We start from the raw sequence: 25,797 nt of genomic DNA, 5'->3' as shown, positions 1-25,797 counted from the left end.
AAATATGAATTACAGAACACAAAAGCTTCTTTTTTACTCCTGCTGTTTTTGTTAGGTGGTGTTTTTGTCTTTATGGTTTCTTTTAAAAAAATCCAGCATGCTGTATCTGCATTTTTACATCTCTTTTAAAGGGGGACAATGCCTGAAAATATCTCAGTTCACAAAGCCATTTAGAACATAAAACACACAAACCACATGCGGTATGGAAAAAAGGAAGCAGTTTTTCTGGCTTAGGGTGGGTTCACACTAGCGTTAGGGATTCCGTTATGGCTTTCCGTGATAACATGGTTATAATGGAAAATAACAGAATGCAAAACGGAAGCCTTTAAAAGGCATTCCGTTTGCTTTCCGTCCTAATAGAAGTCTATGGGAAAACATAACGGATCCGCCTGGGTCCCATTGTGCAAGACGGAAAACAAAGTCCTGTCGACAGGACTTTGTTTTACGTCTTGCACAACGGGACCCAGACGGATCCGTTTTGATTCCCATAGACTTTGTTTAGGACAGAAAGCAAACAAAATGCCTTTTAAAGGCTTCCGTTTTGCATTCCGTCATAATACAAGTCTATAGGCAGAAGAACGGATCCGTCCTTCCGTCTTATGGATTCTGTTATTTTCTATTATAACCATGTTATAACGGAATCCCTAACGCTAGTGTGAACCCACCCTTAAGTGGTAAAAAAAACACAAGTGCAGATTGTTGTGTGTAGGGACCCTTAAAGTGTGTTTATGTGTTTTCAGGAGTGCAGAGATAAGGAAAAACTGTTGAAATGGAAAAATGTTTAAGCCCAAAATAAGGACAATGCTCTATTAGAAAACATAGCTGCTAAAAGTGTCCATATCCTTTAAAATGGTAGTCCCAGATATTGATTCTGATGACCTATCCTCAGGATAGGTCATCAATGTCAGATAGGTTTGAGATCTGACAGCCGGCTCCCCCAGCACAGCACTTCTGTGAGTGACGGATGAACGTGAAGTCACTGGCCTAGGAAGAAACCGCATTGCTCACCAGTGTGCCACGGTCTCTTCAAACAGCTGAATGGCGGAGAAGCCGGTTGTCAGACCCCCAGATACAGATTTCCCATCCTGAGGATAGGTCATCAATGTAAAAATCTGTGAAAACCCCTTTAAAACTGCAATTGTGGGAAACCATCAACAAAAATTGTATTTTTGTGTGTTGCATCTGTAATAATTCTCCTACCTGTACTTTCCACAAATTTATCAGCAATTATTTCTTCTTTGACCTTGCTTTCTTCCTCTGGCTTTGTAACTACCATTGATGTTAAAGGAGTCACAAATTTGAACTTTAGGGAGAGCTCGAGCGCTTGTGCTGTTAGGTTCCCTTTTTCTGATGGGTTTGCATGAAGTCTTGGATTAAACAAAATTATTTTAAAACCCTAAATGTAAATCTGGTTACAGGTAATTTGGTGAGCTGTTTTGGTTTAACAATGCTCAAAAATCATCTACAACATTTTAATGAGTTATAGGCATAAAAAATTTGTATGTTTACTTTTCCCCATTAGGCATAATATAATTTTTCTTACCTTAAAGGATTGTCTCATCACAGACAACGGGGGCATATCGCCAGACAGACAAAAACAGTTGCATGCAATGGCACTTATGCCGGAAAGCGCAGATCCCACTATAGTCAATGGGGTCCGGCAGTGAACGGCAGAATCTGGTTGGGAGGGATCCAAAGATCTTAGGCAGGCTGTTCTGTGCCGGGACAGCCTGACGGATTTGATAAACTGAGGTGTGTGAACCTACCCTTAGGTGCCTTTGGACCCTCTCTAACTCTGCTATGTCTTTGTTATGCACAGTTACCCAAAATTGTACACAATACTCCATGTGCAGTATTACAGTGATTTGTAAAGTGCTAGTTCTCATCATGGGCATTTATGACACTTCTGCTTATCCTTGGCAGCAGCTGCCTGACACTGGCTGCTACAGTTACAGAATGTTTACTGTAAACTAAAAATCATAAATCCCTGTCCAAGTCCTTTTTAACACTTGCAACATCCCCTTCATTCCCTTAAACCCTCCTTCAATCTCTTCCCCTGCATCATCCAGACAATTCTTCTCTTAAAACAGAGATCCATGTTCAGTGGCTACTCGGATAGTTTAAAGAGTCGCTGAGCTTTCAAAAAACGTTTGTAATGTCACAGCATCGTAACAAAGGTTTTGATTGAGGGTACTGAGTGCTTAGTCCCCGACTGATCGTTAAAACAAAGAGAGAGAAGTGCTCACATAGTAGTGACCTCCACCGATTAAAACCTTGGATATGCCGCTATGACATATGAAACGTTTTTGGAAAGCTCAGCAGTGACCAGCCTGTTTTGGGCCTTACTGACCAAGTGTTTTTCTTCCTTTTTTCATCTTTTTTCTTTAGTGCTATACTGACATTGACCAGCAGGCTGCGCCAGAGATTCACAGCCTGCTGGAAACTACTCAAGGCAGGATTGGGGCCTTCATAAGACCCCAGCCTGCATTTACACACATCGCCACCCTGCGATCGCATTTGGGGGGTGTCAATGGGAGACAGAGGGAGTCCGCTCCCTCTGTCAGTGCTTTACATGTGGCGGGCGCCATTGCCCATGGCATGTAAAGCGTTAGCCCTGATCGGCGCATCTGCATCTGGGCTGTTAGAGCAGGACCGCGGCTCTCGTGAGACCCATGCAGCACCCAGCCTAAGGCCCCTTAGTGAGCGCCGTAAAGAGATGTATGGGTTGTCACTAAGGGGTTAACATTGTTTGTTACTGTAGAAATTGAAGTGGAGCCCATTGGTTTCTTGGCCCCATAGCATCTGCTGTGCTTTTTACCCTGTAAGTCATGCCTTGAGTCTAGAATTCTGTACTACATTCTACCCCTTTACTTACCGTTTCTCTAAGAGCTGCTGTATGGTTAGGTATGCCCAGAGTCTCTCTGTAAAGTCACCAAAGATGTATTTTTGCTGCTTGCTCTCATCATCCTTTTCTTGAAGTTGGACATTTTCAGTATATTTTAAAGATGCATCTGCCTATTCATACAATAGCAGTAAGTTAAACCAAAGAAATCTAGATGCTTATTTGTCTGGTAAAGTATTTTCCTCTGTACAGAAAATACGTATCTCTTTCATATTTATATTCATATAAAACTTCTGCAGCAGAAAATCTGCAGCGAATCTGCAATCGGCTGCAGAAAAAAACTGGCCAAAATGGGCTGGCTTTCATGGTGGCATTGCTGGCAGGATCACATCAGATCTTCTGCTGCTTTCAAGATTTGCATTGCAAAGTGCAGCATACCGGACTGCAGGGGATGGTGTGGTGGATGGTGAGGTTGGAGATATTGCAATTGGTGGTATCAATGATGGTGGTGTAGTATTCTTGGTGGATAATCTCTTGCCCTCTAGCTTGCCCTGGACCACACCCTTTCTTCCCTCTGGACCCCCTTTGGCTTTGGGGCTCCTGCCTAGTGTTATGTGGGGTGCCCTTGGTGTTGATATTTTTTGAAGAGCAGGATCAAAGATAGGGGCCCGCAGATGAATGGTGGTGGAGTCAATAACCAGGCCCACTTGGTTGCAATAAAAAAAGTCTCTCTTTACTGAATAAATAGTAGGAGTAGTAGTTCATTCAACAGCAAAAGCCACAGTTCTGCCTAATTTCACTTTCCAATCTTCCCAGACAACCACAAGCATACAATTCCGTTCTCATTAACTTTTTCGCCATTTCCCAGGCTGCGGGGCACAGATCTTAGATTTGGGTGGTCAACCCGACTCCAAGTATGGTGGGCACCGAATTATACCCTGTCTACAACAAAGTCTTATTGCCATAAATATGCTGTACCTTACTGTCTGAATCCTGCATAGACTTGATGGTTTTAAACCTTTGAATGTCAGTTCTTTGAGTTAAGTTGTTCTCTGGCAGCTTTCTGTCACAGGGATGAAGATTCCCTGGACCAAGCTTCTCTTCAGGCTGGACCAAGCTTCTCTTCAGGCCTACTTCTCAGGAGTGCACTAATACATGTGTTGCCACTAGCTTTGCTCAGCTAAGACCAGGGGATGGGATCAGCTCATCACCCTGATACTGGGCAAAGACTGCCAGTGTTGACTATTTGTTTCCCATAAATAACCATTTGAGATACATAGTGAATAAAAAAAGTAAGTGCTTCAACAACAAATCACAACATTTAACATATACACAGTACCACGTCTCGCTTCCTCAGGGGACCCCCTGAGGAAGCGAGATACAAAACGTGCATCAGGGCCTGAGCTACATTGGTCAGTATTAAGATAGCCTTAGGCCTCATGCACATGACCATTGTGTGCACCCATGGCCGTTGATCCGCTTTCCGTGATTTTCTGCGGACCCATTGACTTTCAATGGGTCAGTTGAAAACTCGGAAAATGCACCATTTGTCATCCGCCTCTGCGATCCGTGTTTCCTGTCCGTCAAAAAAATAGGACCTGTCCTATTTTTTTGACAGACAACGGTTCACGGACCCATTCAAGTCAATGGGTCCGTGAAAGAACACGGATGCACACAAGATTGGCATCCACGTCCGTGATCTGTGGCTGTAGGTTACTTTCATACAGACGGATCCGAAGATCCGTCTGCATAAAAGCTTCGTGAAAACTCAGATCCGACAGTATATTCTAACACAGAGGCGTTCCCATGGTGATGGGGACGCTTCTAGTAAGAATATACTACGAACTGTGTACATGACTGCCCCCTGCTGCCTGGCAGCACCCGATCTCTTACAGGGGGCTGTGATCAGCACGATTAACCCCTCAGGTGCCGCACCTGAAGGGGTTAATTGTGCGTATCATAGCCCCCTGTAAGAGATCAGGGGCTGCCAGGCAGCAGGGGGCAGACCTCCCTCCCTCCCCAGTTTGAATATCATTGGTGGCCAATGTGCGGCCCCCCCTCCCTCCCTCTATTATATTATCATTGGTGGCCTGTGTGCGGCCCCCCTCCCTCCCTCTATTGTATTATCATTGATGGCCAGTGTGCGGCCCCCCCTCCCTCCCTCTATTGTATTATCATTGGTGGCCAGTGTGCGGCCCCCCCTCCCTCCCTCTATTGTATTAATATCATTGGTGGCCAGTGTGCGGCCCCCCCTCCCTCCCTCTATATTGTATTATCATTGGTGGAGAGTGTGCGGCCTCCCCCCCCCCATCATTGGTGGCAGCGGAGAGTTCCGATTGGAGTCCCAGTTTAATCGCTGGGGCTCCGATCGGTAACCATGGCAACCAGGACGCTACTGCAGTCCTGGTTGCCATGGTTACTTAGCAATATTAGAAGCATCATACTTACCTGCTGCACTGTCTGACCGGCTGGGAGCTCCTCCTACTGGTAAGTGACAGATCATTAAGCAATGCGCCGCACAGACCTGTCACTTACCAGTAGGAGGAGCTCCCGGCCCTTTACAGACAGCACAGCAGGTAAGTACAAACCGGATTTCAAAAAAGTTGGGACACTAAACAAATTGTGAATAAAAACTGAATGCAATGATGTGGAGATGGCAAATGCCAATATTTTATTTGTAATAGAACGTAGATGACAGATCAAACGTTTAATCCGAGTAAATGTATCATTTTAAAGGAAAAATACGTTGATTCAAATTTTCACGGTGTCAACAAATCCCAAAAAAGTTGGGACAAGTAGCAATAAGAGGCTGGAAAAAGTAAATTTGAGCATAACGAAGAGCTGGAAGACCAATTAACACTAATTAGGTCAATTGGCAACATGATTAGGTATAAAAAGAGCTTCTTAGAGTAGCAGTGTCTCTCAGAAGCCAAGATGGGTAGAGGATCACCAATTCCCACAATGTTGCGCAGAAAGATAGTGGAGCAATATCAGAAAGGTGTTACCCAGCGAAAAATTGCAAAGACTTTGCATCTATCATCATCAACTGTGCATAACATCATCCGAAGATTCAGAGAATCTGGAACAATCTCTGTGCGTAAGGGTCAAGGCCGTAAAACCATACTGGATGCCCGTGATCTCTGGGCCCTTAAATGACACTGCACCACAAACAGGAATTCTACTGTAAAGGAAATCACAGAATGGGCTCAGGAATACTTCCAGAAACCATTGTCAGTGAACACAATCCACCGTGCCATCCACCTTTGCCAGCTGAAACTCTACAGTGCAAAGAGGAAGCCATTTCCAAGCAAGATCCACAAGCTCAGGCGTTTTCACTGGGCCAGGGATCATTTAAAATGGAGTGTGGCAAAATGGAAGACTGTTCTGTGGTCAGACGAGTCACGATTCAAAGTTCTTTTTGGAAATCTGGGACGCCATGTCATCCGGACCAAAGAGGACAAGGACAACCCAAGTTGTTATCAACGCTCAGTTCAGAAGCCTGCATCTCTGATGGTATGGGGTTGCATAAGTGCGTGTGGCATGGGCAGCTTGCATGTCTGGAAAGGCACCATCAATGCAGAAAAATATATTTAGGTTCTAGAACAACATATGCTCCCATCCAGACGTCATCTCTATCAGGGAAGACCCTGCATTTTTCAACAAGATAATGCCAGACCACATTCTGCATCAATCACAACATCATGGCTGCGTAGGAGAAGGATCCGGGTACTGAAATGGCCAGTCTGCAGTCCAGATCTTTCACCTATAGAGAACATATGGCTCATCATAAAGAGGAAGGTGCAACAAAGAAGGCCCAAGACGATTGAACAGTTAGAGGCCTGTATTAGACAAGAATGGGAGAGCATTTCTAAACTTGAGAAACTGGTCTCCTCAGTCCCCAGACGCCTGTTGAGTGTTGTAAGAAGAAGGGGAGATGCCACACAGTGGTGAAAATGGCCTTGTCCCAACTTTTTGGGGATTTGTTGACACCATGAAATTCTGATTCAACATATTTTTCCCTTAAAATGGTACATTTTCTCAGTTTAAACTTTTGTTCAGTGATTTATGTTCTATTCTGAATAAAATATTAGAAGTTGGCATCTCCACATCATTGCATTCAGTTTTTATTCACGATTTGTATAGTGTCCCAACTTTTTTGGAATCCGGTTTGTATGATGCTTCTAATATTGCTAAGTAACCATGGCAACCAGGACTGCAGTAGCGTCCTGGTTGCCATGGTTACCGATCGGAGCCCCAGCGATTAAACTGGGACTCCGATCGGAACTCTCCGCTGCCACCAATGATATTAATACAATAGAGGGAGGGAGGGGAGCACACTGTGCCACCAATGATATTAATACAATAGAGGGAGGGAGAGGGGCTGAGGGGAGGCCGCACACTGTGCCACCAATGATATTAATACAATAGAGGGAGGGGGGTGGGGGGGCCGCACACTGTGCCACCAATGATAATACAATAGAGGGAGGGAGGGGGGGCCGGGGGGAGGCCGCACACTGTGCCACCAATGATAATACAATAGAGGGAGGGAGGGGGGGGCCGCACACTGTGCCACCAATGATATTAATACAATAGAGGGCGGGGGGGGGGCGCACACTGGCCACCAATGATATTCAAACTGGGGAGGGAGGGGGGTCTGCCCCCTGCTGCCTGGCAGCCCCTGATCTCTAACAGGGGGCTATGATACACACAATTAACCCCTTCAGGTGCGGCACCTGAGGGGTTAATTGTGCAAATCACAGCCCCTTGTAAGAGATCGGGTGCTGCCAGGCAGCAGGGGGCAGTCATGTACACAGTTCGTAGTATATTCTAACTTGAAGCATCCCCATCACCATGGGAACGCCTCTGTGTTAGAATATACTGTCGGATATGAGTTTTCACGATGTAAATCAAATCCGATGGTATATTCTAACATAGAGGCGTTCCCATGGTGATAGGGACGCTTCAAGTTAAAATATACCATCGGATTGGAGAAAACTCCTATCCGATGGTATAATAGGGACTCCTGACTTTACATTGAAAGTCAATGGGGGACGGATCCGTTTGCAATTGCACCATATTGTGTCAACGTCTAACGGATCCGTCCCCATTGACTTGCATTGTAAGGCCTCTTTCACACTACCATATTTTTTTCACGGCCAGGAAACACGGATCACGGATGCGGCTGCCAAACGGTGCATTTTCCGATTTTAAAAGTCAATGGGTCCGTGAAAAAAAACTGAAAACGGCACAACGGCCACGGATGCACACAACGGTCGTGTGCATGAGGCCTTATTGGTGTGGAAGATTAATTCTGATATGCACAGGCGTGACTCCTAAGTAGCCATTTTGTTTATTGGTGTAAAAACATTTTAATCTGTAGCATCAGGTTAAACTCTTTAGCATTAAATTAACCCTTTAGGCCTCGTGCATGCCGTTTTTTGCGGTCCGCAAACCGCGGATCCGCAAAAAAACGGAAGCCGCCCGTGTTGCCTTCCGCAATTTGCGGAACGGAACGGGCGCTGGCAATATAAATGCCTATTCATGTCCGCAAAGCGCGGACATGAATAGGACATGTTATTTTTTTTAATGGGGCCGCGGAACTGAGCCACGGATGCGGACAGAACACGGAGTGCTGTTCGCATCTTTTGCGGCCCCATTGAAGTGAATGTGTCCGCATCAGAGCCGCCAAAACGGCTGCTCGGATGCGGACCCAAACAACGGTCATGTGCATGAGGCCTTACAGTGATCCTCCAGGTCACTTCAAAAGGTTGAAAGTCTCTGGTGACACCTGCAGCATAAATTGACATGCTGCGGAGTCTTTTTTCCAGCATGTAAATACTACAAATTGTATGCACAAAATATTGCTTTAGAAAGTCACAGCATTTACACCATGTGTAGCTGTACCCTTAGGCCCCTTTCACACGAGCGAGTATTCCGCACGGGTGCGATGCGTGAGTTGAACGCATTGCACCCGCACTGAATCCTGACCCATTCATTTCTATGGGGCTGTTCACATGAGCGGTGATTTTCATGCATCACTTATGCGTTGCGCGAAAATCGCAGCATGCTCCTCTTTGTGCGTTGCGGTGCGATAATCCACGCAACGCAGGCCCCATAGAAGTGAATGGGGTTGCGTGAAAATCACAAGCATCCGCAAGCAAGTGCGGATGTGGTGCGATTTTCACGCATGGGTTCTAGGTGACAGTCTATTCACTGTATTATTTTCCCTTATAACATGGTTATAAGGGAAAATAATAGCATTCTGACTACAGAATGCATAGTATAATAGTGCTGGAAGGGTTAAAAAAATAAAAAAGTTAACTCACCTTATCCTCTTGTTCGCGTAGTTCGTTCCCGGTCTGTTCTTTGCTAGCTGTGGGCTTGGGCTAAAGGACCTGTGGTGATGTCAGATCACATGCTCCATCACCATGGTGATGGACCATGTGATTGGAGCATGTGATCTGACGTCACCACAGGTTGCAGTGCATAAATACAGATGATGTCCATGTTGCATCTGTTTTTGTTTTTTCTTGGAACCATTGACTTCAATGGGTTCGTGGGCCACACTTTGCAGCCAAGTATAGAACATGTTCTATCTTTTTGCAGAATGAACATAGGAATGCGGAAAGCAGACAGATGATATGTGTGCTTTCTGCGTCCAAATGTACATTCAACAAAATATAAAACATGAACTATTCTTGGCTGCAAAATGCAACCCAAAGACCCATTGAAATAAAAATAATAGATGCAACACGGAGGCCTAATCCATAGTTAAATCCAACACACACATAGAAATGTTGGTAACTATGTACGGTATACAGTATGTGTTCACGAACATTTGGATGTCTGAAAGAACCAGGGATTTCAACTGGAACAGCTCCCTATTACTGTTCTTGCACAGATTGCATGTTATACAGCCATAAATGGCACTCATAGAAGTCTATGGGACCCTACCGTACATCCAAATGCCTCTGATTTCATATAAAGACATACAGAGTTATATTCTGAGGAATTCATACTAAATGCATCAGAAAAAAATGTGGCATGCTCCATCGGACCCTTGACCCTGGTGCCCCTGATAATTATGGTTTATACCTGGTAGCCCAGCACTTTATGCCTTTCGCCAATAACCAATTAGTTTGTTAGACATCCCTAGTTATCTAGTGGTCCATTGGCTCAGTAATATCCCTGGTGGTCAAATAATCATTACAAAATATGCAGAGTGTTTTTAGCAGTTAATGATGATAAAAACCATAATACTTCAATATAACAATTTACCTGCAACTGCAAGTCTGCATCCGAGTCTTCATATATGCGACGGGCAATTCCTGAATTTTCCAGTGCTAACTTCTCCAGAAAAGGATAATTGACTCCTTGGCCAAAACCAAGACTGTACAAGGTGTATTTGCCCTGAATGGCTTTCTTAGCATTTTCCTCGATTTTTGCAGGGTTTGATTCACCTTAGGAGATATTACTTTGTTTACTTTTTAACCCTCTCTGAGACTTTTAAGGAACATTCCCCCCACCCCCACTCTACAGCCTTTGTAAGTAACTACAGCCATATTCCCAGCAGGTGTAAGCCATGTAAAGTAGTATGACCTTAAAGGAGTGAGGCCTGTGTCACATATGCATGCAGCGGAATTTGTCCGGCCTATTAAAGTGAATGGGGCTGGATGGCGGTGCGGTTGCTTCCGGCAATGGTGGAATGCAGAGAGATTCAACAGGCTGTTTCCTAACTGATCTCAAACCGCAGATGTTAAACGGGTCTAATACAGTTTTAACATTTTATTTGATCTAAATTGTCAATAAAATTGTATGGAAACATGAATAGATCTTGGGCCTGTATCAGCAACATGCGTGTTACTGCACATACACTCACCCATGCAGCTGCATGTAGAAATCAGCTGCGGCATAGATGAGTGGATTCACTACAGTGAATTCCAGAGCAGCTTATAATACAGTCCTGATCAAAAGTTTAAGACCACTTGAAAAATGGCAAAAAAAAATCATATTTTACATTGGTGGATCTTAACAAGGTTCCAAGTAGAGCTTCAACATGCAACAAGAAGAAATGAGAGTGAGACCAAACATTTTTTGAGCTTTCAATTAATTGAAAATAACGATTAAACTGAAACAGGCTGTTTTTCAGCTGATCCAAAGTTTAGGACCACATGCCTTTAAAAGGCCAAATCTGTGCAAACATGTGGATTCATTGTCATTTTCTGTCAGGTAGTCACACGTTGTGATGGCAAAGGCAAAAAAACTCTCCCTTTTTGAACGTGGTCGGGTTGTTGAACTGCATAAGCAGGGTCTCTCACAGCACGCCATCGCTGCTGAGGTGGGACGCAGTAAGACAGTCATTTGGAATTTCTTAAATGATCCTGAGGGTTATGGAACAAAAAAGTCAAGTGGAAGACCCAAAACATTTTTATCAGCACTGAGCCAGAGTATCCAATTGGCTGTCCGTCAAGACACTGGACGATCCTCTACCCAAATTAAGGCCCTTACTGGTGCTGACTGCAGCTCCATAACCATCAGACAGCATCTTAGACTGAAGTGCTTCAAAAACAAAAAACATTTTCAAAGACCTCGTCTTCTTGAACGCCACAGAACTACTCATTTGGACTTTGCAAGAGAGCACCAAACATGGGACAGTCAAAGGTGGAAGAAAGTTTTATTCTCTGATGAGAAAAAATTTAACCTTGATGTTCCTGATGGTTTCCAACGCTACAGGCATGACAAGCAGATCCCACCTGAGATGTTTTCTACGCGCCACAGTAGAGGGGGCACCATAATGGTCTGGGTGCCTTTTCCTTCAGTGGAACAATGGAGCTTCAGGAAGTGCAGGGGCATCAAACGGCCGCTGGCTATGTCCAGCATGACTGAGGGCCCTCGTCTGTGTGGTACCGACTGGGTTTTTTAACAGGACAACACTACAGTACACAATGCCCGCAGGACAAGGGACTTCTTCCAGGAGAATAACATCACTCTTTTGGCCCATCCTGCGTGTTCCCCTGATATAAATCCAATTGAGAACCTTTGGGGATGGATGGCAAGGGAAGTTTACAAAAATGGACAACAGTTCCAGACAGTAGATGGCCTTCGTGCGGCCGTCTTCACCACTTGGAGAAATGTTCCCACTCACCTCATGGAAACGCTTGCATCAAGCATGCCGAAACAAATTTTTGAAGTGATAAACAATAACGGCGGAAATACTCATTACTGAGTTCATGTTTGGAAGTTGGATTTCTGTTTTGTGGGTTTTTTTTTTGGAGGTGTGGTCCTAAACTTTTGATCAGCTGAAAAACAGCCTGTTTCAGTTTATTCGTTGTTTTCATTAAATTGAATGCTCAAAAAATGTTTTGTCTCCCTCCCATTTCTTCTTGTTGCAATTTGAAGCTCTTCTTGGAACCTTGTTAAGATCCAGCCAAAATCAAATATGATTTTTTGCCATTTTTCAAGTGGTCTTAAACTTTTGATCAGGACTGTATGTGCATTATATACACATTCTAGCGCCAATGTCTTTAAGGGCTCATGCACACGATCGTATGTATTTTGCGGTCTGCAAGAAATGGATCCCCATAAAATACGGATGACATCCGTGTGCATTCCGTATTTTGCGGAACAGCTGGCCCCTAAAAGAACAGTACTATCCTTGTCCGTAATAGACAATAGGACATGTTCTATTTTTAGAAACAGAAATATGGACATACAAACACGGAATGCACACGGAGTAACCTCCTTTTTTTGGGCGGACCCATTGAAATGAATGGTTCTGCATACGGTCTGCACAAAAAACGGAACGGACACGGAAAGAAAATGTTTGTGTGCATGAGCCCTAAAACGCAGGGTCTATGTATTGCCACACCCTAATCCCTTCCCAGTTTAGTCATATGGTGCCAAACTCCATGCGACCTCACTGGTGAGACTGGGTCGTGGCATTCTGCCTCCTGTTCTACCAGATATATCAGGAGAAGTGACAGATTCACACACACACACACACTTGGTGCTCCCAAGCGGTACAGCCCTCCTGGGTCACATACCACTTAGGACATGTCACTGCTGCAGCCAGTCATTGGCTGCAGCGGTGAATGTGACTCCAGTCTGTGCAGAAGGTTTACCTATGAGGACCAGAAGTCCAAAGAAGACAGCCTGGGACCCATAGGGATGGAACTGAGAGTCGGGGAGCTGGTAAGTATGTTTCCTTTGGGAGTTAATTTGACTAAACAAATTAACATTGAAAACCCCTTTAAGGGTTCTCCTGGGAGATACATATCTTAGTGTATCAATTTAAAATCACTTGTATTTTACCTACCTGTATTGGGGTCTCCATCAGTAAGAAGAATAATTAAGGAAACACTTCGCTCTGGAACAATTTTAAGTTCATGCGCTTTATTCAGCTGCTCCACAGCCATTAATACTGGACTATTAATGTTTGTAACTATAATAAAACATATTATAATGATAAGGTGCATGTTTACATTTCACTGACTTTCTATATAGAATTAACATACATAAAACGTTGAGTACTTTTCCCCCTCTCTCTATTAATATGAGCTGATTGTGTATGTTTATGGTGGATTTGGAAGTAGAGCGATAACTAACAGTTCTCTCTTGTGGACGTCCAGTTTAGAAATCCAAATTTGCAATCTGCTGGTTGCTGCCTCCACTAGGTGGCAGTACAGTGACAGCTTCTTTTCTGATTCTAGTTCGGCTTAGGAGTCCCTGCTCTGACTCCATATATAGCTATATACATATATGGAGTCAGTGCTTGGGGACACCCCAGTGTATTTAAATCTAATTTCTGAAACTTTTCTGCCAGGATTTGAAGTCCCAAGCTTGTACATTACAGGCAAGGACCTTATCCACTCAACTATAAAGCCGAATGCTAAATTGTGTCAGAAAAACCTCATAGTAGTTTCTGATTTAGTGAGTATTCCTATTCAGCAGAAGACTTATTTTATATTTTTGTGCAGGTTAACATATATAGTGCAGTGGTTAACATCCTTGCCTCTAATATACAAGCTTGGTAGTAGGGCTGAAACGATTATTCGAATAACTCGATTAAATCGAGTCAAAAAATTCATCGATGCAGTTTCCCTGCATCGAGGAATCGTTTACATCTCATGATCACGGAGCGGGAGTGAAATTAAGCGTCTCACTCACCGCTCCGTGTCCTCCGGAGGTCAGAGAGGCAGGACTGAGCCGGCCGGCACAGAGGAGGGAGGAGGAGGGAGTCCCTCCCTCCCCACTGTGCGCGGCTGCCGCTGAACACCAATAAGGACAGAGTAGGAGGTGGAGCGGAGGGACTGTGGCCACTGCGCCACCAATGAATGTGCCGGCCATATCCCACAGGGTCCCCCTCCTCCCCCCCATCATTGGTGGCAGTGTCAGTTCCGATCGGAGCCCCAGCAGTGTAATGCTGGGGCTATGATCGGTTACCATGGCAGCCAGGACGCTACTGAAGTCCTGGCTGCCATGGTAAGTTAGTGAGCAGAGAGCAGCGCATTATACTCACGTGCGCTGTGGCCGCCGGTCGCTCCTTCTTCTGTCTGTGCGGCGGATTGCTAATGCTTACAGCATTAGCAATGCGCCGCACAGACCTATGAGAAGGAGCGACCGGCGGCCACAGCGCACGTGAGTATAATGCTGCTCTCTGCTCACTAACTTACCATGGCAGCCAGGACTTCAGTAGCGTGACTCCTGGCTGCCATGGTAACCGATCGGAGCCCCAGCATTACACTGCTGGGGCTCCGATCGGAACTGCAAACTGCCACCAATGATGGGGGGGGGGGAGGAGGGGGACCCTGTGGCCGCTGCCACCAATGATTAATACTGGGGAGGGAGGGGGGTTGCGTTACCAGAGGGGGCAGGCAGATCAGAGGCTGGGGGGAGGCAGATCAGAGGCTGGGGGGAGGGGGGAGGCAGATCAGAGGCTGGGGGGAGGCAGATCAGAGGCTGGGGGGAGGGGGGGGGAGGCAGATCAGAGGCTGGGGGGAGGCAGATCAGAGGCTGGGGGGGAGGCAGATCAGAGGCTGGGGGGGAGGCAGATCAGAGGCTGGGGGGGGAGGCAGATCAGAGGCTGGGGGGGGAGGCAGATCAGAGGCTAGGGGGGGAGGCAGATCAGAGGCTAGGGGGGGAGGCAGATCAGAGGCTGGGGGGTAGGCAGATCAGAGGCTGGGGGGGGAGGCAGATCAGAGGCTGGGGGGGGAGGCAGATCAGAGGCTGGGGGGGAGGCAGATCAGAGGCTGGGGGGGGAGGCAGATCAGAGGCTGGGGGGGGAGGCAGATCAGAGGCTGGGGGCAGGCAGATCAGAGGCTGGGGGCAGGCAGATCAGAGGCTGGGGGCAGGCAGATGGAGAGAGAGTGGTTAATGGAGGCTGCAGGCACCACCTTGGCATGTATAAAGTTATTGGTTTAGAGAGGGGTTAATGAAGGCACCTCCAAGGTGCTTTCATTAACCTCTTCAAACCAATAACTTTATACATGCCTAATGCCAAGGTGCTTCCATTAACCCCTCCAAACCCAATGGGCATGTATAAAGTTATTGGTTTGGAGGGGTTAATGGAAGCACCTTGGCATTAGGCATGTATAAAGTTATTAACCCCTTCAAACCAATAACTTTATACATACCTAATTACGTACGTTATTTTAAGTAGCTTTTTCTTATTAGATTACTCGATGAATCGAGAAATATAATCGATAGAATACTCGATTACAAAAATATTCGTTTACTGCAGCCCTACTTGGTAGTTCAAATTTCAGCAGAAATAGAGATTACATTTATATATTTTATATTGTTTTTTAGTAATTGTAAAAAATGTATGCCACAAAATAAATGTGTAATTGCTAATATATATTATATATATATATATATACTACAAAGAAAAAATATGGGAGATTCAGCCCGCACAACCCCTAGCAGGTGCAGATTGCTATGGCGAAATACAGATACAAACGCAAAAACGCAAAATGCAATCGCACTCTGCAACCAGCACTCTGCCCTGCCTCTATGCTGGATGTTGAAAAAGGCATTGGTGTACATTTTGGCCAAAGTGTAATAAGCCACTCACCACGTCAAGGTCGCCTTAATGAGTGGTCCCTAACACTAGTTCCTGTGTGGCTGTCATGGCCCATAAAAGGTAGGAACAAGTGTTAGGGACCACTCATTAAGGCGACCTTGACGTGGTGAGTGGCTTATTACGCTTTGGCCAAAATGTACACCAATGCCTTATTCAACATCCAGCATAAAGGCAGGGCAGAGTGCTGGTTGCAGTGTGCGATTGCATTTTGTGTTTTTGCATTTGTATATATGTTGGTAAGGCTGATTAGTCAGCCTGCATTTGTGGGAGGGGCGGAGGCTCTTCATATACGAGCCACACCCTCACTCACAGGTGTGTGTTTTCAGGTGCCATTAGCACACTAGCTTCTCTGGTGGTAGGATTCTTTCTTTGCAGCATGGAGCTTGTTATTTTGCTCTCTGCTACCGTAGCATGCACGCGCCATATTACGTAAGTAGGTTGGGCCAGGGCCGTCTCTCCAGGCCGGTCGGATCCGACTTTGCTAGCGAACGGGAGGCTTTGCCTCAGAATCTGCTACCTCAGGTTTGCTCGTTTGGGCCTAAATACTTCCATTTGCTTTTCATTTTTGTTTGTTGGTAATAAGAGTTGGTTCCTATAAATCTTACAAGTTTCACTTTGCTTCGTTCGTCTCGCATGAAAAGTTTCTTTACAGCAAACCGGCTGAAGTAAGAGTTACCCGGGCTGCACCTGACGTCATGTTTGGAGATCGGATGCAGTGTTTATTGTTTAGGCCTTTTGCTGTAGCTGTTCCTTGCCATGTGTCCCCCCCCCCCCTCTTTCCCCCCCGCTACCACCATCTTTAAACTTAATGTATTTCACTTTCGTAAGCCGTGTACCGGGGTGGGCTCCCCAGGATACAGCAAAGTCACAGACATGGAAGCAACACTGACACCAGCTCTATATGCAAGAATATAAACTTTACTTTGGAAACAGTATTAACACAAGTACAAACAGTATAAGTAATACCCCAGGCCCACAGTCACCGTCCCTGTCCGAGGGACAGGCCTAGCCTGCTGGCGTACACAGCAGAGCCTACAAGTCACACTGTGCCGCTATAGAAGACACACCTAACCGGTGGCAGACGCAGCAGAGCCTGCAAGTCAATTACTGCGCTGCAGTCCAGTACAGTAAGGCCTAACAAAGCTATAACCCTATCTAACTAGCTAATACAAGGCCTAGGCTAGTCTCTCGTTACTTTAGGCGCCAAACAGTGAAGTACAATTGGTAATCAGGTGTACTGACCTGCATCCGTTCTGGGCCCTAGGATGCCGCTTACCCAGGATGGACACCAAGCTCTCAGCAACCGTGCGGCCTTGCTTGATGCTAAGGTTTTCTGTCCATACACTGGAACTGGTCTTCCTGGGACAACCTCTCTTTCAAAGCGCTGGATCCTGACAGGGGACAGCAGACGCTCTCCTTCCGTTGAGTGTCCATTCACTGCCGGACATCTGCAAGCCAGGATGGAATCGGATTCAGTCCCTCACAGCACAATCCTTCCACCATGTCAGATCAACACTTACTGGTTCACCCAGAAGCATGCTGACTGTGCTGCAAAACAGCGGCCTCTAGTGCCCGGAATGCCAAATGACAGCTCCAGTACATTTAAACATAAATATACAGGCAGAGCTTATCCACAATCTCACACTTTCATGCTCTGCTGTTATCCTGAGCGGCATTTACACTTTCGGCTTTTATTTCATGTCTTATGCTGCATCCGCACATCCTTACTATACTGCACTTTTCTACTCTTGGTTCGTATTCACTCAGATTGGTCTCACATTCAAGCTGCACTCACCTGTTGGCTGTTACATCTCATTCCGTCCCCAGCCGACAGCCGGATCCGTATTACATGCCTGTTATTACATGTTGTATAATCTGCTTACAGCCATAGCTGCTACTGTTACTCCGTTTTCATGCTCTGGACGCACCACCCTGGTGTTCCCACCTTGCTCCACTCACAACCAGAGCTGCGGTTATACCAATTTTCATGCTCTGCTTATACCCAAAGTTGTGTTCACACTTCTCCTGCTACACCAGGTCGTATACCCCACTCACCAAAGCCGCTTTCCATGTCTGCGGTCACATCAAGTTAATATTTCATTCACATCCAAAGCTGCGTCCGCATGTCTGCTTTTCACATCTTGTCCTATACTCCTTTCACTACTAGAGCTGCGTCCACATGCCTGCTTTCGCATCACGTCAATACTCTGCTCGGTTTCAGGTTGTATTTACACGTCTGCTTTATACCATGCTTTTCATGTGCTACCCATACTCAGAGCTGCGCCTATACCATGTTTTTAGGTACCACTCACATCCAAAGCTGCATTCACCCATTTGTTGTTACATCATGTGTTGTACTCTGCTCCCACTCAAAGCTGCATTCTCCTGTTTATTGCTACATCATGGTTTTGCTCAATCTCACCGGGGCAGTCTGCACCCACCGCTCTGGTACCTCTCTCCTGACAAACATAACTGCGTTCTTTTCAGGCTATGTTTCCTTCCTCAGTGGTCTGTCACATTCCATAGGCCTACTTTCTGGTTAATCCTGGTTCGTATTCACTCAGACTGGTCTCCTTTTACTTCTGGTTTGTATTCACTCAGATTGGTCTCCTGCCCCAGTTCACCAAACAGCTCCTCAGCGGAGGTCAGTGGGTCGATAGGAGTACGTTTCCTGCTATGTTTTCACAAGCTGTTCATTTGTTTGTCACGATATGAGACTTCTCTTAGCGAACTTGCAATGCCTCAGGCATTTCATGTTTACGTTTATGGTTCACGGTGGTTAGTGTTTTATGTACGCACGTGCTTCGGATTACTAATGTCTATATTTTTAACACCTGTCGGCAGTGATGTTCCTTAGGCCACCTTCTAGCCAATCATCATTCAAGTCGCTTCATATGCCATCAGGTCCGGCTTACGTTTTAATTACTTAATTTAATTGCTTCAGCCCCATGGCTTCAGGGGTCTGACCAATGGTTGTCTGTCCACCTGTGCAGCTATGCTTTTGAATGACTCATATCTTTACCTGCTTGCCAGCTTATGTTATTAATTTTAGTTAATGTCCGTTATTATCTCCATTTTGTGTCACGTTTCCCTTCGTCTTTTCAGGTCATGCAGTTGAACTATTGGGGTCACCTTCCACGTCAGTCAGGTCTCGTTCCTAACGATATTTCACCTTGCATGTTATTCAGGCCACGTAGTTTATCTTGGGTATCGCCTGCCACATCGGTCAGGCTCATGGTTTAATTCACGTGCACCTTATTCATGTCACTTTTCATAGTTATAATTCTTTAAAAAAAAAAAAAAAAAAACTCGGCCCCATGGCTTCGGGGGCCCGACGACTGCTTCGGCCCCATGGCTTCGGGGGCCCGACGACTGCTTCGGCCCCATGGCTTCGGGGGGGCTGACGTCTGCTTCGGCCCCTTGGCTTCGGGGGCCCGACGACTGTTTTCAGTCCTGCTGGGCTGATTGCCTGGTTGGTTGTCCATCTGTGCATCTAGGCTGGCCCCTATGTATCGCATACATACCTGCTTTCCTAATAATCCATGTTGATCGCTCCATGTTGATCCATGGCTTCGGGAGCCCGACGACTGCTTCGGCCCCATGGCTTCGGGGGCCCGACGACTGCTTCGGCCCCATGGCTTCGGGGGCCCGACGACTGCTTCGGCCCCATGGCTTCGGGGGCCCGACGACTGCTTCGGCCCCATGGCTTCGGGGGCCCGACGACTGCTTCGGCCCCATGGCTTCGGGGGCCCGATGACTGCTTCGGCCCCATGGCTTCGGGGGCCCGATGACTGCTTCGGCCCCATGGCTTCGGGGGCCCGACGACTGCTTCGGCCCCATGGCTTCGGGGGCCCGACGACTGCTTCGGCCCCATGGCTTCGGGGGCCGACGACTGTTTTCAAACCTGCAGGGCTGATTGCCTGGTTGGTTGTCCATCTGTGCATCTAGGCTGTTTTGGCCCCTATGTATCGCACACATACCTGCTTCCCTAATTTCCTAATAATCCATGTTGATCGCTCCATGTTGATCCATGGCTTCGGGGGCCCGACGACCTGCTTCGGCCCCATGGCTTCGGGGGCCCGACGACCTGCTTCGGCCCCATGGCTTCGGGGGCCCGACGACCTGCTTCGGCCCCATGGCTTCGGGGGCCCGACGACCTGCTTCGGCCCCATGGCTTCGGGGGCCCGACGACCTGCTTCGGCCCCATGGCTTCGGGGGCCCGACGACCTGCTTCGGCCCCATGGCTTCGGGGGCCCGACGACCTGCTTCGGCCCCATGGCTTCGGGGGGGCCGACGTCTGCTTCGGCCCCATGGCTTCGGGGGCCCGACGACTGCTTCGGCCCCATGGCTTCGGGGGCCGACGACTGTTTTCAAACCTGCAGGGCTGATTGCCTGGTTGGTTGTCCATCTGTGCATCTAGGCTGTTTTGGCCCCTATGTATCGCACACATACCTGCTTCCCTAATTTCCTAATAATCCATGTTGATCGCTCCATGTTGATCCATGGCTTCGGGGGCCCGACGACCTGCTTCGGCCCCATGGCTTCGGGGGCCCGACGACCTGCTTCGGCCCCATGGCTTCGGGGGCCCGACGACCTGCTTCGGCCCCATGGCTTCGGGGGCCCGACGACCTGCTTCGGCCCCATGGCTTCGGGGGCCCGACGACCTGCTTCGGCCCCATGGCTTCGGGGGCCCGACGACCTGCTTCGGCCCCATGGCTTCGGGGGCCCGACGACCTGCTTCGGCCCCATGGCTTCGGGGGCCCGACGACCTGCTTCGGCCCCATGGCTTCGGGGGGGCCGACGACCTGCTTCGGCCCCATGGCTTCGAGGGCCCGACGACCTGCTTCGGCCCCATGGCTTCGGGGGCCCGACGACCTGCTTCGGCCCCATGGCTTCGGGGGCCCGACGACCTGCTTCGGCCCCATGGCTTCGGGGGCCCGACGACCTGCTTCGGCCCCATGGCTTCGGGGGCCCGACGACCTGCTTCGGCCCCATGGCTTCGGGGGCCCGACGACCTGCTTCGGCCCCATGGCTTCGGGGGCCCGACGACCTGCTTCGGCCCCATAGCTTCGGGGGCCCGACGACCTGCTTCGGCCCCATGGCTTCGGGGGGGCCGACGTCTGCTTCGGCCCCTTGGCTTCGGGGGCCCGACGACTGTTTTCAGTCCTGCTGGGCTGATTGCCTGGTTGGTTGTCCATCTGTGCATCTAGGCTGGCCCCTATGTATCGCATACATACCTGCTTCCCTAATTTCCTAATAATCCATGTTGATCGCTCCATGTTGATCCATGGCTTCGGGGGCCCGACGACTGCTTCGGCCCCATGGCTTCGGGGGCCCGACGACTGCTTCGGCCCCATGGCTTCGGGGGCCCGACGACTGCTTCGGCCCCATGGCTTCGGGGGCCCGACGACTGCTTCGGCCCCATGGCTTCGGGGGCCCGACGACTGCTTCGGCCCCATGGCTTCGGGGGCCCCACGACTGCTTCGGCCCCATGGCTTCGGGGGCCCCACGACTGCTTCGGCCCCATGGCTTCGGGGGCCCCACGACTGCTTCGGCCCCATGGCTTCGGGGGCCCCACGACTGCTTCGGCCCCATGGCTTCGGGGGCCCCACGACTGCTTCGGCCCCATGGCTTCTAGGCTGATTTGACCCCTATGTATCGCATACATACCTGCTTCCCTAATTTCCAATAATCCATGTTGATCGCTCATTTTTTGTTTTTACTGGTCCGGTTCGCCCTACAGCATTATTGTCATGTTTTACGCAGATATTTTGTCTTTCTTTAATTGTTCATGCTTTCGTTCAGGTCCTGCCAGAGGAAGAACAAGTAGGGCAATTCGCTCTAGCATTTTAGTCTCTGATTGTAGTCGATCATATCTTGTCAACCAGGTCCCCACGCAAAGTCTTTGCCTTTTTACCACGACCAGGAATTCATTTTCGCCAGTAGCTTCATTGCATTGCATTCCCTCACTCATGGGAGGGCATAGACAGAATCTTGTATATTATGGCTTCATAGCTTCTTGCCGCACTAACCTCAGACTCCCTACAACCACGTTGAATCGGATTTTGGACAAGGTCCAGCATTTTCTCACGGTAGAAGATACAGATAGTAGGCCGGTCTTCACGTCTCAAGCGTAAAAACAATTCTCAGGGGCGCACAGTAGAACAAAGCGCGGATAGCTGTTGTCTGGGTAACTATTCAAGGATTCTCTTCCTATCTACATGGTTCATTTTGGCCCTCATTCCTGCATAGTCTAGGCAGTTAGGTTTTGGTCCCACGATCTCCTGACGCTAGGGCATTGCCAGTACTCGCACTAGAACCAAACTTTACAAGTTTCAGTTGGTTTTTATGATCCATTTTACAACGTATTCTCGGTCCTCCATTCCGCTTTGGTGCAGTATCCGCAATATTGAGCATCATGTCTCTGGCCTTGTCATCCACAAGATGGGTTGTAGGTTTCCTACTGGTCTTGCCTCACATACCCCGAATTTTCGCTCTAGATCCCGGATGCCTTGCAGTTGGCTTGGGGATTAGTTTGCACATGCCATTCAAATTCCTTTTCTACCCTACTTGGCTTGGTTTTTGCCCACTTATAGGCCTACCCACGATCATGGCTTAGGGCACACAACAAGCCATTTAGTCAGGTCAGCTAAGACACGCCTAGCTGGGTTAGGTTGTTCCTGTTGTTTTCTCCCTAGGGTTCTTCGGATACCTCTTGGCCGTAGCCATGACCACAAGTTGGTAAGGCTGATTAGTCAGCCTGCATTTGTGGGAGGGGCGGAGGCTCTTCATATACGAGCCACACCCTCACTCACAGGTGTGTGTTTTCAGGTGCCCCACCCTCCCTCCCTTATCTTCTCATTTCCACAGGGTATGCCCACTTATAGGCCTACCCACGATCATGGCTTAGGGCACACAACAAGCCATTTAGTCAGGTCAGCTAAGACACGCCTAGCTGGGTTAGGTTGTTCCTGTTGTTTTCTCCCTAGGGTTCTTCGGATACCTCTTGGCCGTAGCCATGACCACAAATATATATATATATCTATCAATATAGTGTTCGGCCGAGCATGCTAACCTGCATCAGTTTTTTTTTTTACAGGGGCTCAGGCTGGATGATAAACCTGGTGCAGGACAAAAGACAAAGGGTACTTTCACACTTGCGTTTTTGCCTGATCCAGCAGGGTTCAGCAAAAACGCTTCTGTTACTGATAATACAACCATCTGCATCAGTTATAAACACCATTGAAAGTCAATGGCGAACAGATCACCACTTATGTACACAGCCTCATTGAAGTGAATGGGTCCGGATTCAGTGCAGGTGCAATGTGTTAACCTCACACATTGCACCCGCGCGGAATTCTCACCCGTGTGAAAGGGGCCTAAAGATGGATTTACATGGCCAGTATTAAATGCCTGTGTATGGGCCACAGTAACATATTTTGCACCAGGGACCCGGAGCTTCCTGTTATGCCTCATTCACACAGTCAGAGTTTGGTCAGTGATTTCCATCAGTGATTTTGAGCCAAAACCAGGTGCGGCTCTAAACACAGAACAGGTGCAGATACTTCTGGCGCAGATCCTTTATACCTGTGTAGCTTTATGTCTGTGTAGCTCCACTCTTGGTTTTGGCTCAAAATCACTGATGGAAATCACTGACCAAAACATTGACGTGTGAATGAGGCATTCCATCTTTGTTTATTTGGCACAATATAAATTGCTGGTGGATACATTTACATAAGACAATTTAACTTACGGCCATCAGGAATAATCGACTTGACGAAAGTTCTAGCCTCTTCCAGGTTTTCTGGAGTTGCTTTAACTAAGGAATCTTTCCAAACTTGACCATCATCGGAAAACAGTATGAAATTAAAGTGATCATGCTGGGCCGTGTCATTCAGAATGCGAAGAAGGGCTTGTTTTGTCTAAATACAGACACATTCTTGAAGTATACATGCATACACAGCATGTAGGGCTCATGCACACTAACGTACAGTGCCTTGCAAAAGTATTCACCCCCTTGACTTTTTTTGTATTTTGTTACATTACAGCCCTAAGTTCAGTGTTTTGTTAATCTGACTTTTATGTGATGGATCAGAACACAATAGTCTAAGTTGGTGAAGTGAAATGAGAAAAATATATAAATAAAACAGAAAATTGGCATGTGCTTATGTATTCACTCCCTTTGTTTGGAAGCCCATAAAAACTCTCCAAACAAGTAAGGGACAATGTTGTTGAGAAGTACAAGTCAGGGTTAGGTTATAAAAAAATATCCAAATCTTTGATGATCCCCAGGAGCACCATCAAATCTATCGTAACCAAATGGAAAGAATATGGCACAACAGCAAACCTGCCAAGAGATGGGCGCCCACCAAAGCTCACGGACCGGGTAAGGAGGGCATTAATCAGAGAGGCAGCACAGAGACCTAAGGTAACCCTGGAGGAGCTGCAGAGTTCCACAGCAGAGACTGGAGTATCTGTACATAGGATGACAATAAGCTGCACCCTCCATAGAGTTGGGCTTTATGGCAGAGTGGCCAGAAGAAAGCCATTACTTTCAGCTAAAAAGAAAAAGGCACGTTGTGCGTTTGCGAAAAAGGCATGTGGGAGACTCCCAAAATGTATGGAGGAAGGTTCTCTGGTCTGACGAGACTAAAATTGAACTTTTCAGCCATCAAAGAAAACGCTATGTCTGGCGCAAACCCAACACATCACATCACCCAAAGAACACCATCCCCACAGTGAGACATGGTGGTGGCAGCACCATGCTGAGGGGATGTTTTTCAGCAGCCGGGACGGGGAAACTGGTCAGAGTTGAGGGAAAGATGGATGGTGCTAAATACAGGGATATTCTTGAGCAAAACCTGTCCCACTCTGTGCGTGATTTGAGGCTCGGACGGAGGTTCACCTTCCAGCAGGACAATGACCCCAAACACACGGCTAAAGCAACACTTGAGTGGTTTAAGAGAAAACATGTAAATGTGTTGGAATGCCCGAGTCAAAGCCCAGATCTCAATTCAATAGAAAATCTGTGGTCAGAATTAAAGATTGCTGTTCACAAGTGCAAACCATCTAACTTGAAGGAGCTGGAGCAGTTTTGCAAGGAGGAATGGGCAAAAATCCCAGTGGTAAGATGTGGCAACTGCTCATAGAGACTTATCCAGAGCGACTTGGAGCTGGTATTGCCGCAAAAGGTGGCTCTACAAAGTATTGTCTTTAGGGGGGTGAATAGTTATGCACATTGACTTGTTCTGCTATTTTGTCCTATTTGTTGTTTGCTTCACAATAAAAAAAAAATACATTTTCAAAGTTGTGGGCATGTTCTGTAAATTAAATTATGCAAATCCTCAAACAATCCATGTTAATTCCAGGTTGTGAGGCACCAAAATACGAAAAAATTCAAGGGGGGTGAATACTTTTGCAAGGCACTGTATTTTTTTTCGGTGTCCATTATGTTTTTTCGGCTGTTTGTATGCGGAACTATTCACTTCAATGGGTCCTCAAAAAAAACGGAAGTTACTCTGTGTGCTTTCCATTTCCGTATTTCCGTTCCGCAAAAAAATAGAACATGTCCTATTATTTTCCGTATTACGGACAAGGATAGTACTGTTCTATGAAGGGCCAGCTGTTCCGTTCTGCAAAATACAGAATGCATACGGATGTATTTTTTGCGGATCCGTTGTTTGCGGACTGCAAAATACATACGGTCGTGTGCATGAGCCCTTAGGCTATGAAAATATACACATGAAAGTGCTAGCAGTCTGCAGGAGTGGTCTGCAAGAAGACACTAGGAGAGCATGTGATACCAATAAATGTCATATCTGATACATATATAAGATACATATTTCATTGAATATGAAACTTGAATATTCAGTAT

At 47.2% G+C, this 25,797-nt stretch overlaps 1 protein-coding gene across 2 annotated transcripts in view; it reads right to left on the bottom strand.

The window, feature by feature from the left end:
- Positions 1-25,797, bottom strand: part of LOC122944029 (inter-alpha-trypsin inhibitor heavy chain H3-like) — a 110,050-nt gene that overhangs the window by 35,535 nt on the left and 48,718 nt on the right. For both annotated transcript variants that reach the window (XM_044302229.1, XM_044302230.1), the window contains 5 exons: positions 23,677-23,845; positions 13,158-13,283; positions 10,121-10,302; positions 2,876-3,015; positions 1,201-1,367 (listed from right to left, as the gene is read on the bottom strand). In XM_044302229.1, coding sequence (XP_044158164.1) covers positions 1,201-1,367; positions 2,876-3,015; positions 10,121-10,302; positions 13,158-13,283; positions 23,677-23,845 — 784 coding nt within the window. The remainder of the gene's footprint in view (positions 1-1,200; positions 1,368-2,875; positions 3,016-10,120; positions 10,303-13,157; positions 13,284-23,676; positions 23,846-25,797) is intronic.

This window comes from Bufo gargarizans, chromosome 7 (genome assembly GCF_014858855.1).
Source record: "Bufo gargarizans isolate SCDJY-AF-19 chromosome 7, ASM1485885v1, whole genome shotgun sequence".
Classification (NCBI taxonomy): domain Eukaryota; kingdom Metazoa; phylum Chordata; class Amphibia; order Anura; family Bufonidae; genus Bufo; species Bufo gargarizans.
The sequence above is the reverse complement of the archived record's forward strand: the minus strand, read 5'-3'. Positions and strand labels throughout refer to the sequence as shown.